This window comes from Lycorma delicatula, chromosome 1 (assembly GCF_047948215.1).
Source record: "Lycorma delicatula isolate Av1 chromosome 1, ASM4794821v1, whole genome shotgun sequence".
NCBI lineage: Eukaryota > Metazoa > Arthropoda > Insecta > Hemiptera > Fulgoridae > Lycorma > Lycorma delicatula.
In genome coordinates, this window is record NC_134455.1 from 62,064,050 (window position 1) to 62,078,910 (window position 14,861).

Sequence of the window (14,861 nt, forward strand, 5' to 3'; positions counted from 1 at the left end):
AACTCAAAGAAAACAAACTATTAGCAGTTATTAATAATAGTTACTGCTATTTAAAACTTTTTACATTTTATATATATATATATATATATAATGTAAAAACTTTCATACTTTTCCTTTTTCCTGTTTACCTTTCAGGTAATACTTCAGAGGATGATATGTATGAGTGTAAATGAAGTGTAGTCTTGTACAGTCTCAGTTCAACCATTCCCAAGATGTGTAGTTAATTGAAACCCAACCACCAAAGAACACCGGTATCCATGATCTAGTATTCTAATCTGTGTAAAAATAACTGACTTTATTAGGACTTGAATGCTGGAACTCTCAACTTTCCAAATCAGCTGATTTGGGAAGACGCGTTCACCACTAGACCAACCAAGGTGGGTTATATATATAATATACTGGGTGACTGAAACATAACTTAGAATCTTTTAACTTCTTTGTAATTGATATAACTAGATGCAGTTTGTGGCATTCCTCCTTCTACCAAAGAGCTACTTCAATTAACATATATTACACTTTTTGATTTTTGGGTGGCAGGAGCTCCTTATCGAGGGGTTACTTCAATGAACATATATAAATGAGACCTATAATCATTTGATATATTGTTTTAAAGACCTCAATACGATATCTAAATATCAATGAGATATTTAATTACATCACAAAAGTTATACAACAAAATTCTGATCGCTCAATCCAAAAGGGTGGCCAATGTTCCACTTTAATTTTTTTATTATTTGAGGTATCCTAATTCTCTCTGGAAATTTTTTTCAATAAAAGAGGTTAATTCAGTAAGCCCCAGTTTAGAGAATTTTTTAACCTAGATAGTAGGGGAGGATGTAGCTAAAAGATTTTAAGTGGGGCATGTGGTCATGTTATTATTATACCTTTAAAGTTTTTTGTGAGACAAGCAAAATGGTATGAAAAAGATTAAATTCTGACCCTTTAAACCAAAATGGCGACCACAAATGTCATTACGTTAAATAAAAATTTAAAGAATTATTTAATTATTAAAATTTTTCAAATACTTCTTTCAATTAAACTTACAATCTTGAAGAATTTTATTGAAGTAAATAACAGTTTGTAATTTAAATACTTTTTCATTTGTAATTAATTCTACCCTTTTTTAAAAAAAATAAAAAGTACTATAATCTCATAAATTAAAAATACAGCCTATTAATATTATTTCAGTTAAAAAATGTTATCGTTTCTAACCTCATATTAAATGTTTGAATTGCCTACCTTGTTCTTCCATTCAATATCAGATGCTGCTCGAAAGCTTCTTTCATATTATGGAAAGGTTCTGGTGAAATCTTCCTATGTCCTATCTCAATTTGTTTCCTTAATTCTTTTGCTGTGAGCTATAAACGGTTTATTTTAAATAACTCCACAGGAAGAAATCAAGGGGATTCAGGTCAGGTGACCTGGCTGGCCATTCAATACTGCAGCTTATAATGATAGCAATGGTGATGGAGACAATGTTTATAAACATTGAATGACAAAAGATTCAATAAGACTATTCTTCGGTTGTAGTAGCATTATTTTTTAATGTTGAAAATAATGACAGAAAAAGAATATCCTGGAAGCTGAACAAAAAACAATGATTGTGATAACCGACTGTATAAATATGCTGGTACTAAAATAGTTAATCAGATATTTTCTCAGATGATTTCATGTAACAGTCACTAAATTCTGTGAATAAAGGTCTGATTAGACGACATTAAGATTTTTATGAAAAATTGCTTACCAAATGAAGACTAGCTTCAAATTCTGCCCATTATTCATTTTTAACATGCTAAAGAAATTAATTTCTGATTAAAAAAGATTATTTATATTAATTGAAAATGCAGTACCCAAAAATATTTATTTTTAGTATCATTTCTGTCAGTATTAACAGTGCTGGAATTTTCAGTATTATTTTTCTCCATCCAGTGATTGAGCTGTGATAGAGCTAATGAGGAGATCGGGCTAAAACAGAAGACATTTTTGCTATAGATATTATCAACATAGCAGTACCAGTATAATTTATTGTCATATTTCTTATTGTGTAGTACAAGAGTATTTCATAGTGTTATAAAAACATTTCAGCCAGCAGGCTAGATATTGGTAAGCACATTAAGTTTAGTATTAATTGCTGCGTGAATTATTTTTATGCTGTTGTGGCTCATGGTTATGGTTGTAATTTTTATTGTATTTTAGTGGTGTGTTGCTGTTTTTAGTGGGCTCTGTAATATGTTTGTGGAGTTGATGGGTTATATTAAAATTATCCTAACGGAGATCATTAGAAAATAACCAAATTTTAAGAATATGGAAATTTTAGGAATTTGTGAAATTTTAAATCCTTAATTCTGTCAGTAAGTTATTTGTATTTAAATAAGTGCTGATTTTTGAATATAAATGGTGTAATTAATGACTTTGTCCTTACACCTAATTATAATACATTTGAAATCAATCACTGGTTGAAAGTCATGCTTCTTCCTTACCTCACCAACCCTGCTAATGCTTATCTTTCCCTGTACCGTTCTTTTACTGTTTATTATAACGAGCTCAATATTATGATTTATTACTGTGCTCTCCAAATGTGTGGTTACTGTACACAAATAAATCTTCTTTAAATTTTGTTCACTAGTGTTTTATGAAGAGACTCAATTCAAATCTTGTGTTTCTAATTTGGTTACTTTGTAAAATATGAATATTTTTATTACTTATCAATTATTAGATTACTGTAGCAACACATGTAAAAACCAATTTCCAAAAATTGCACTCACTTATGATTTTAGATTTACATCTATCAAATTTTTTAATATTTTTAATTGTGTCAAATCCTTGGCCTTTTACTATTGATTTGAGACGAGAAGATAAAAAAAAGGATTGTGGTGGTGCCAGGTCAAGAAAGTATGGGAGGCCTCTGGAAGAACAGTAATTTTTTTTTTGAACAAAACATTTGGATTAACAACACTGAGTGCCAAGGTGCATTGTCTTGATGGATCATCCCTTTGTTGGAGTGGCAAGTATTCAGGTCACTTTCAGCAGAAATTTTTTTGAAGTCATTTTAAAACTTAAAAGTAGGTATATTGTTTCACAGTTTGTCTTCTACGCAGAAATTTGTGTTGAATAACAGTTTTTAGTCAGCCTGATCTTGACAGTTGATTGAACTTAACATATTTTTTTGGTCCTGGTGAGTATTTCCTGTCCATTGTGCAGGACAACTTTAGTTAAGGCATCATTTTTGGAAACACATGTTATAATATTAGTTAAAGATGTTTTATCAATTGTAGCATTTTTTAACATTTCTAGATAAACCACAACATATGATCGGTATGGTGTCGTGGCATCAACCTGGATATAAACATAACTGTGACTAGATGCATCCTCAATATTTTGTTAGGTTATCCTGTTATGAGTAAATTAAAATATTATTCTAATCTGTAGGTTAGTTCCTGCAGTCAAGCAATGATAGAACACATAAGTTCTTTGACTTTTGTGACGTGGGAGGTGTTCATTTATGTTAACAAACTTCTGAGCATCTGAGCATATCCGATAACATCTGTTTTTAAATCATGCAAACCACTTAAAACACTGAGAGTACAGCTTAAAAAACCATCACTGTAGATGTACATTAACATTGATGAGTTTCCATGAACATTTTTCACACATAATTTCTTATTAAGTTGCTTGTATAAATCGTTCATTGTAGAATGGCAAACTGATATAAACAATGATTTACTGAAATGATCACAGTATATGATGATCTACGCTACGTACAAATAAGCTCTTTATCAGATATGCATTAGGTTTACATATTAATACCAACTGTATATTGATGAAATTCTTCTGAGCTGATCAATCCAAAATGTTTGGTTATATTTTGAACAGACCTTATACACTATAATCAAGATTTTTATAATTTTAAAGTAGGAATAATTGATAGATATCAAAATGATGTTTGATGAAAATCCATCATAACAAAAGAAAATAAAGAAATATGCTATTTGATTTTCACAAAATTATCTTAAAAAACCACATCAGCTGTTTCAGTACATAGTACCTAACTCAGGTGGTACAAACAGAATACATCAAATACATCTGCTACCATAGTTAGTAGGTTTTTCATCAATAAAAAATGTGGAACTAAATTGAATGTTTAACTGAAATTGCAAAAAAATTGAAAATAAAATATCTTTGTTATCAACCAAATTTAAAACTGTTACAAACTGAAATGAACATTTTCCAAAAACTGGGAAATGGAAATGTCAGTAGACATCATTGTACATGTTAGAATTATATATTATGTTTGTGTCACCTGAGTTAGGTATTGTGTACCGAAATAGCTGTTGTGGTTTTTTTAAATAATTCTGTGAAAATCAAATAACATATTTGTTTGTTTTATTTAAAGTAGGAGTTGTAACTAAAACCTTATATTCATCAAATTATAAAATTATTGTATTAGGCATAATCAATTTTTTGTAAATTGTTTCTTTGTATATTTTACATTAGAAAGTCTCAATAACAAATACATAATTGCAATTATATACACTAAAGGTTGTTAAAAGGAATGTCAGGCTGGAAAGACTACCTTAATCTTGATGGTTTTCAAATAGATGGTAGTGTATGTGTATGTGTATGTGTGTGTGTATGTGTGTGTGTGTGTGTGTGTGTGTGTGTGTGTGTGTGTGAGTGCATGTGCACACACACACGTGCTATAGTATAAATAATAAATAAATATACCTTTACTCTGATCACTACATAAAAATACATTATATAGATCACATCAGTCTGAGAAAAATTCTAAATATAAAAACAGAGTATAAGATAAAGAATAGATGTGTTTTTAAAGTTTATCTTACTAAAGGTAAATACATTAAATGTAATTTTTAGGGATGTAGGATGTAGGGGGTATACTGAAATGAAACGACTAGCACTAGATAGGGAATCTTGGAGAGCTGCATCAAACCAGTCAAATGACTGAAGACAAAAAAAAAAATTAAATGTAAAAAATTAATACAAAATAATCCACAATTTTGATGTCGCTATTGAAAAGTATTTTGAGCACACATTTATTACATGTTGAATGGGTGCAAATAGATCATTTTTTTTTTTTTTTTTTTTTTTTTTTTTTAAATAGTGTTACTTAAAAATTCATTAACAGAATAATATTGTTTTTACAAAAGAGAATCTTTTTAAATAGATTCATGGGAAGATTTTTTAAATGGTTTGGCAATTTATTAAAAATGGCAACAGTTGCATAGTAAGGGCCATTCTTGTGTTGAGTTATATGAAAAAAAGTTCTGTTGTCTGGTTTGGTAAAGGCAGATGTTATTTTTTAAGATTAGTGACCATTATTTTTAGCAAAGATTGCATCACATTCATAAATATAATCTTAAGAATAAGTTAACTTTTTTAATATTCTAAATATTAATATTGTGTACACAATTCATACTTATGGGCACCAGATTATGATCAGACAACCCATTTTTATATTTTAAAAGTGTGTTCTGACATTATGAAGGACCAGCAAGAGATGATATGCTTCAGAACAAAATGTGCATAGGTTTAATAAATATTTAATAATGATGACAAGCATAATGTTTTATTAAAATGCTTGGAGCTAAACAGTACAGCTTGATTCTGTTATAAATAAAATCAATTTTGATCATCCCACAAGAACTTGACATCAAATAAAACACACAGAAATTTCACTTTGTTTGCAACAAAAAGATTGTTGTTGTCAATGGTAATTCTGTTCATGTGATCAGCAATGTAATGGTTTTATCCATATTTAAAGTTGGATGATTACAATCCATGTAGTGAGTATTATTTTGAGTTGTAATTGTATAATTTTTCAATTCCTTTCAAATATTTATCTTCATATATAGATATGAGGGTCATTCATTAATTAAACAGGCAAATAAATAACTGTTCAGCAAAAATAGTTTATTAAATACAGTTTTTTTTTTAATCTACTTTTCCATGTAATCCCCACCAACTTCTCTGCTCTTGTCCCATCTTTTTACTGTTTTCTTATCCCCTCAACAAGAATTCTTTACCTTGATTTCAAAGCCAGTTTTGAACTTTTTTCTTTACCTCTTCATTGTTGTTTGAACTTGATGCCATGCAAAGCTTCTTTCATTGATAAAAATCTGAAGGGGCAAGGTCAGGGCTGTAAGGAGGATGAGGTAGAAGCTCACAACCCACTTCGCCAATAGTTTCCAGCATCAGTTATGCCGTGAGGTTGAGCGTTGTCTTGAAGAAGAAGCATGCCTTTCCTCTACCATCCTGGATATTTCCCCTTCAATACAGGCTTGACTTTGTCTTCAATCATGGCTGAATAGTATAGGCTGTTGATAGTACGTTGCTCCTCCAAGTAATCACAGAAAATCTGACCATGGGCACTCCAAAAGATGGTTAACATAACTTTACCAGCCGATTGTTGCATATTGAGTTTCTTATGAACAGGCGATTCAGGGTGTTTTCACTGCATGCTTTAATGGTTGGACTATGGCTCAAAATGATGTATCCAAGTTTCATCACTATTTAAATTTCTGTCCAAAAATGTGTCACCTTTGTTATTGAAACGACTTTTGAGTTTAGTTCAAATGCGAAATCTCTCAGCTTTGTGATTAATCATAAACTCTCTGGGAGCCCACCTTGCAGAAGTCTTATGATAGTTCAGTTTGCCTTGAATGATGGAATGAGTTGTGCCAACAGTTAAGAGTTCTACATGCATCACCAACATGTTAGATATGTTTTTTGTAGGCTGTACGAAATTTGTATTTTGTTTACAACTTTTACAATTTATGCCATTCATCCTTATTGGATGTTTTTCCATGGGTTGGATTTGTGTTTTGTGCTAATAATTTAGGGTGTGACACGGGATTTTGAGTAACTAGGGATTTTTGACTAGTGGGTAGCCTCTAGGCTATCCTAGTCATTAGGTTAGTAAGTGGTTGTTTTGTTTAACCACCCTTACTGAGACTGGGCTTGTGCTGCATTATACTTTATTTGTTTTTGTTGTTTTATTACTTGTGATTTTTTGGTTGTTTTGTTCCTTTGTTTAATAATTTGTTTCAGATATCTGTTGCTAGGCAGACATCTTGTTTGTTGATTTTGTTGCCAGTCTATTGGCTCTTTGGTGGCTCTGGTTTGTTTATGTTTATACTTAGTTGATTTGTCTGTTGTTTATTTATTTTGTTTTAAATACAAACAAGATGTCTGACAGAGGTAAGAACAGGCAGGTAAAAACCCTAGTGATGTGGCATCCGAGTCATCTGGTGATGAGGGGCTGAGGGCTGAACTGTTAGGGGTTCTCACTTGTGGTTATAAGGACTGTGTGGTCTAAGATTTCCAGAGGGCTGTTAGTAGTGGTGGGAGCTCCAGTCCTCTTTAAGAGCTTTTAATGAACATTATGTGGCAGCATTGCATGTGTTACAGGGTTCAAGTAGAACCAGTAAAATGACTTTACATGAGGTAGTTGAAAAAGAGTTAAAAGAACTTAAAGTAATCATGAATAGTTATGGAGATGGTTGTGACTAAGCCTCCTTTGGTTAAGGAGGTTGTTAATGTTCCTACTCAGGTGCTACAGTTAGTGCAAAACCACAGTGATGGAGTGAAGTACTTAAAGGAAAGCGTGAGGCTAGTTTATCTTGTAGGCAACCTGAGGTCCTATTCATAAATTTAAAGGAAGGGGTCATTTGGATGCACAGGTGCACACATTATTCAGGTAGAGCTTGGTGAGGTTGTTCTTCATAGGAATTTGGATGTTGTTTTATTGCAACATTCCTTGATGAGAAATATCAGTTCAAGGGGCACCGTCAATACTTCACAGAAAAGGCCTATAGTGCCTTTTTTTTGGACCTGATATAAGGTCAATCCAGAATGGGATCTCGATTTTAGGACCATAAGAACCTGTGCAAAGTAATTATGTTGTATGCTACGCCAGTTTCAGCAGATAGGATGAAATTCTGTAGTTGAGGTATATTATTGAGGGTCCAACGACTATTACTGTTGATGGTAATGGGTAGTTAGCGGACGGTTTCATGGAAGGCGGTCTTTGTGATTGTGAGAGCAAAACTAGTTGATATTTTAGTTTTTGAAAGACAGGAGCCTTATATTGCCAGGAAGTCGTGTAAGTTGACTTCCGAAAAGATTTGGGATATTGAGCAATGTGGTTATGATAGCAGGCTAGGTGGGATGAGACTGTTGATGGGTGATATATGCATGATCTCTTCCTAGACGTTAGAAGGAAAACATTAACCAGACAATATATTGGAAGTTGCCTTCCCCTAGGGGAACAGGATGTGCCTTTTTAAACATTTTTCAGCAATTTGTTGAACTGTAAATTGTCAATCTTCTGAATAAATGAATCAGTATGAGAATCTAATGCCGAGGTTGACATTTACCAGATGCCCAGAATGGTGCTAATCAGTCATGCTTTTGCATCCACTTTTAAACTTTTCCACCCATCCTTAAAAACTCGCATGGTTCATGCAACTATTGCCATATTGCTTGTTCATTCAAGAAAATATTTCTGATGATTGTGCACTTTCTGAAAGTAAAAATCGGATCACAGATTGTTGTTCTTCAAAAGTACTTTCTTTAAGTGGACACACCTACAAGACTTTAGAGGTTATGTTTACGTAAATAAACAGCTGACTAACATTCTTCGCAAGGTTGCCAACTAAAACAATGCCAACATTTTTTAATATGGTGTGCTTTTCAAGAAAAGTTTAAAGAAGATCTTTCATCATTTTTTAAAATAATTTAGGAAATACAAACAATAATGAAATTGGTCAATAATTTTCTAAATTGCCAAACCTGTAGATCCTGATGATGGACCTAATTGGGAAGGTGTATTTTTTTATTTTGTATGGTAAGTGTAATTAACTCGTATGTGATAGTTGGGTGGAATTGTATGAGATATTTTGTGTTAAAGTTTTGTGGTTTGTTTTATTTATTAACTATTTATTTATGTTTGGTATTTTAATGTTAGGAACAGATTTAACTTTATGTGATTTTAGTTGCTGTTATTCTTTTATACAATATTATTTCCTTACAGCTCTTTGTTAGCTTTTTGTGTACCACATTTTATTAGTGATTTTATCCATGCTAATTCCAATTATGTTAACTTCTAGCTATGAGAGTCCATGCCAGTTGTTAAAAAATCATTCTTAGTTTCAGCCAAAAGAAGTGTATCTATGATTCCAAATTTAAAAATTCATATTCTTGGATTATTACATGTAAAAGTTTCCATTAGATTTTTAATAGTTTGATATATTTATTAAACAGTTTTTATATCTACTTCATTGTAAACATTGTCAATAACCTTTTTTTTACTCTCTTTCAATATTACATTTAATTAATTAAAAAAAAAAAAAACATTTTCAATCTTCTTAATAGAATTGCTATAAAAAATGTAATTACAGTCTGTGTACTTACACTTTTCCTGAAACCAACTGGCCTTTGTCTTATTGCATCTGCTCTATGTGTTCTATTCTGTAATTTATGGATGGTTTGTATATTATGTTGTAGTAAAGTGCTTTTTATGTGTTAAAAGCATCTTTGTTTGAAGCTATCTTGTTACCCAATGAATCAGGTTCAGAACAGTTTATTTTAAATACTCAAGTAAGGCTTTTTTTAATAATGTTGTTTGTATAATGGTTTTTAATATTTGTCTTGTTTAAAAATTAATTTTTTTAAATGTAAACCAACTTTAAGTGAATAACCACATTTTGTTTTGTCCATATAAAAGCATCTGGGTTGTCCTAAATTCAAAATTATATTGCCTTGGTGTGTATGTTCTTATCCTCATATTAACATGACAAATATAATTGCTCATTTTATTTTTTCTACAGTAAAAAATTAACAATTCTTAATCCTTTGATTATCAAGTATTGAATGAATCTCATCAGACCAATTCTTAATCCTTTAAATATAAAGTATTTTACCAATCTCATCAGATATAAAGTTTATAATAGTCAAATGTCAACTTTTGTAAAAGGTTATACAAAAGATCTGTGATTCAATTAAATAAATGATTTTATTTTCAAAAATGTGTTTTGTATGTATACCAAAAATGGTAATTTCCTAAAACCACTTTAAACCTGTTGCTTTAAACCATCATACTTAGCAGGCCTAGATTTTTATTTATTTATTAAAAATTATACTTAAACCGTAAAATAAAGATTTATAATTTTTCCCAAATATCCAGTTGGTATAGCATTTTATGTTTAGAATTACTTTGCATTTAAGTTTTGTAGTATGATACTTACTGTTACATAATGTATTAAAAGTTAACAAGAAGTAGAAAACTAGGCTAACTATACAGGAATCATTTTCATTTAAATGTTGCAACAGTTTGCCAGTGATTAGAAGATTCTCCTTTTGATGATATTGAACATGAAAAATAAATGTGAAATAAAATGAACCCTGCAATAATGGTGGGGCGGAACAAAAAAAAAAGAAAAAGTGAACAGTTACACAAACTCTTTCAATGGAAAAAAATGAACATGGCTCATTCCCATTTTCACTACAAATACACCTTAATTTTTTAAAATTTAAAGATGATTTAGTACCTATATATTTCTGTGTGGATTTTATTGGAACGAAGTTAATAGATTTAATCTTGATTTAATAAAAATGTGTGGTTTGTTTCTTAGGATAATGATTTTGATAATTTGTGTTGCTTATTTATTTCAATTTTATTAGTGGTTCTTGTGAAGTATATTTATTAAATATTAATTTGAATTCTAGAAATAGAATCTTTCCATTATTAATATTATAGTAGTTGAAAAAAAATTCATTTGATAATTGTTTATTTATGTTTGATGTTACAACTGTAGCAGTTGAGATTTTTTATTTATTAAGTTTTTGTGTTCTGTTTGTTAGTATTGATTAATTTTTTTCAATTATGTTCACCATAAATTATGATCATAAATGATAATTAATTTGTATTGTTTATTTGGAATACATTCATAATTCTACATAAAAAATACTAATACATTTAATGTGCACTTAAGTGTAGTGGGAGAACAAACTGCTGTACAAAGTGGTAGGTGCTGCCGTCTTGTAATTTCATTCACCTACTGTTAATATTTCAAAACCCATTTATCCATACCCTCTCATTTTTTTCAGTTACTATTGTTATGAAATTAAGTATGACAGTTATTTCAATGTATCAACTTGCAATAGTTGAATTTTTAAAAGTAGAAAAAATAAAAGCTAGTGTGACATTTATCATCTTTTAAATGCTGTTTATGATAATGAAAAAAAACAGTGCATGAAATACTGGCACTATCTATGATTTACAACAACCAAAAAAGATTCAAAACAATCCAGCGTTTCAATCTGGGAATCAAAATGTGTACATGACTGACTACCTGGGAACTGAGTCATATTTAACAATTTACAGAGCTGATAATTTTGCAACACAATGCTTGACCACACATATCACATGCAACTGCTCAGGCTCTTGTAAAGTTGAGATTTTGAACCTAATCCACATTCTCCATACTTGTCAGATTTGGGCACCTTGGGATTTTCACTTCTTTCCATAATTAAAGAGGGATGTTGCGGTATTCGTTTTACCATGGATGATGAACTGAAGGATACAGTGAGGGCATGGATCAAGAAAGGAAAATCAGCATTCTTCATTTACAGAATGAGAAAACTAGTTCACTGTTCTTTGTGTAACTGGTTCCTTGTTGAAATGTGTAATTGTAAATAGTGACTATGTAGAAAAATAAGTATAAGTTTTGTTTTGTGTATTAATTAAATATACAAATGCATTAAAAAATATTATTACATTTTATTTTATTTTTTAGTTAAAATATGCCTATCATCTAAAGAGATGATAATATGTACATACACATAGGGACTCTAATCCTGTAAGTAGCATCTTCAAAAATAAGTTATGATGTGTTAACTTGCAGGTCCAAGGAATAAATGAATTATCCTTATTATGTATATGTGCTGTTGAAAATAATTCCCTATAATTAAGTTTATGATTGTGCTAATTTCAGTAGATACTCCAAAATGCACATTCTGATCTCATAATTATTTTCCAATATTCTTATTCCCAAAATGATGTTTTGCCAGGTATTTTATCACATTGGTAAAATCTTCTATCTTCCAATTTGGTAAAAACTTAAAAAAAATACCAAATTTGAACAATATACATAAAAACTAACCATTGACATATAAACAATTCCTTGAAGCAATAACTTAACCAGTTGCTCTGTAGTCATAACTCTTTCTCCTTTGACTAATCAAAGTGATGAAAAACAATTTCTAAATCAGTTGTCTGAATCAATAAGGTAATTTATGAGATTTTAGACAATGTTCTGAAGATTTTTATTTACACTCACATTAATTTATAAATCAATAAATAGAGTAAAAAAAATAATAAAAAAAGGAAAATTCAAAAGTTCTGAATATTTTTTGTAAATATTTTTTGTAAAATGTTAAGTTTCAGTAAAGTTAAAAAAAAGTAGAAAGTAACAATATTTTATATAAAAATGTCTAATAATTGATTATTTTAAAGTGAAGTACAAGTAAGTATAATAGAAAATTCCAGTTTCTTTGTTCATTTAGTTCGGGCATTGTACTTGAAAACATCACAGGTAATTAATTTAAAAAAAATTAAGTTCCTTGTTTTTTTGCAAATATTGCAAAGAATGTTTTTGCTTTTTACACTTTACTAAAAACTGTTTTAATATATGTTGTACATTAGATTTTTTTAAAAATATTTTTCCTGTCATACACTAACAGTTTTAACTTTAAAGGAGCAAAATCAAATTTGTATGTTGTGAAATAAGCTGTGAAATTTATATGAGTTATATTTTATGTAGAAAATATAGTTTGTAAAGAAAATTTTAAAAAAGAGTGTGTGGAAAAGGCTTGCTTAAAATGAGAGTGAAAATCATCAAAGGTTGTGGTGTATTTTTATTGTAGAGGCAAACAAAATTAAAGGTGATTTTACCAGTTTTAAAGATCTCTAATGTTTTTAATATATTAAAATATTTTGTATTTTTTGGAAAGAAAATCCTTTTATACTCTATTAACCCATTAACTCCCACTTTAAAAAACAAGACTCAATGTATCCTTGAAAAAGTAATTCTGAATATTTCTGAAAGAAAAAAAATCAGAATAGAAGTTGGAATATTTAGAATGTTATTTTTCTTATGTTATAATTCTTTTTAAATTCTGTAATTAGCATGGGATACACTGGATATACAGAAACTTGGTAAGATTTATTAAATTTAAGTAGCTTGAGGGTTATGGAAATTTTAGAATGGACGTAATTATGTTAATTGTATGTATTTTCAGGATCATGATGTAGAAGCGGTGGATGATACAAAAATCACACAGTTAACAGAGGAACAAGTGAAAAAAAGAATACACTGTGACATTTGTTTAAAATTATTTTTGAGTGATGTGGATTATAATAATCATGGTTGTTTAAAGAATGGCTTTCATATTGTAGAGAATCACTTCACTTGTAGTTTTTGTCAAAAGTCTTTTAGGCACGGTTCTAAATTAAAGAGACACCTTTCCATTCATACAGGTGAAAAAAAATTTTCATGTAAATTTTGCCAAAAGTCATTTAGTCAGAATGAGAATTTAAAGACACATCTTAATATTCATACTGGTGAAAAGAAATATACATGTAATGTATGTCAAAAATCTTTTAGTCACAATAATCATTTAAAGGCACATTTCTTCATTCATACCGGTGAAAAAAATTTCACATGTGTTTTTTGCCAAATGTCTTTTAGTCGGAATTCTTCTTTAAAGAGACACCTTTCCATTCATACCGGAGAGAAAAAATTCACTTGCAATGTTTGTCAGAAGCCTTTTGTTGACAATTCAACTTTAAATAGACACCTTTTGATTCATACTGGTGAGAAAAAATACACATGTAATTTTTGTCAAAAATCTTTTAGTCAGATTGGGCATTTCAAGGCACATCTTTCCATCCATACCGGTGAGAAACAATTTACATGTAACATTTGTCAAAAGTCTTTTAGTCTAAATAGAAATCTAAAAACACATCTTTCTATTCATACTGGTGAAAAAAAGTTCTTTTGTAATTTTTGTCCTAAGTCTTTTAGTGATAGTTCTAACTTTAAGAGACACATTTCCATTCATACTGGTGAAAAAAAATTTATTTGTAATGTTTGTCAGAAACCTTTTATTGATAGTTCTGCCTTAAAAAGACACCTTTTGATCCACACTGGTGAGAAAAAATTTACATGTAATTTTTGTCAGAAGTCCTTTAGTCAGATTGGCCATCTAAAGACACACCTTTTCACTCATACCAGTTAAAAAAAAAAATTGTCGAAACTGTTCTTCAAATATGCCTTCTTTTTATTGATGTTGATGAAGAAATTGATTTATAACATCGCAAGATTTTTTTTGTAGTGATGGAGTTTGTAAAGGTAATTTAGTTCAACATAGATATTCATGCCAGATGCAGTTCTTTAAAATCATATCATCTTTGTAGGATCATGTTTTCAATTCCCTCAGTAAAATGTTTTGTACAAGCACAACCAGAATTAAATAAATACATAATTTAATTTTAAGATATTGTTATTATTATTTTTTTTAAATGTGACTTCTCAAACAGATTTAAATTAAATTTATGAAAGAAAAGTAATGTTTGTTACTATTTATTTAGTGAACTGCTTTGTGTCTTAAAACTTCATCCTTTACCTAAACATTTTCAAAGGGATGCTCTTCATTATCCGAGATGGTAAAAGAACAAAAAGCAATATACCTCTTTTTTTTTGCTGTTTAGTTAAATACTGTTAGGAAAGAGATCAGATTTATTATTAATAATCATTATAATATTATGAGAATACACTAAT

At 29.7% G+C, this 14,861-nt stretch overlaps 1 protein-coding gene across 1 annotated transcript in view; it reads left to right on the forward strand.

Annotated features, from left to right (window-relative positions):
* Positions 1-14,650, forward strand: part of LOC142317521 (uncharacterized) — a 108,904-nt gene extending 94,254 nt beyond the window's left edge. Inside the window, exon 8 of the mRNA XM_075354081.1 lies at positions 13,321-14,650. Coding sequence (XP_075210196.1) covers positions 13,321-14,319 — 999 coding nt within the window. The 3' untranslated portion in view covers positions 14,320-14,650. The remainder of the gene's footprint in view (positions 1-13,320) is intronic.
* The last annotated feature ends 211 nt before the right edge of the window (positions 14,651-14,861 follow it).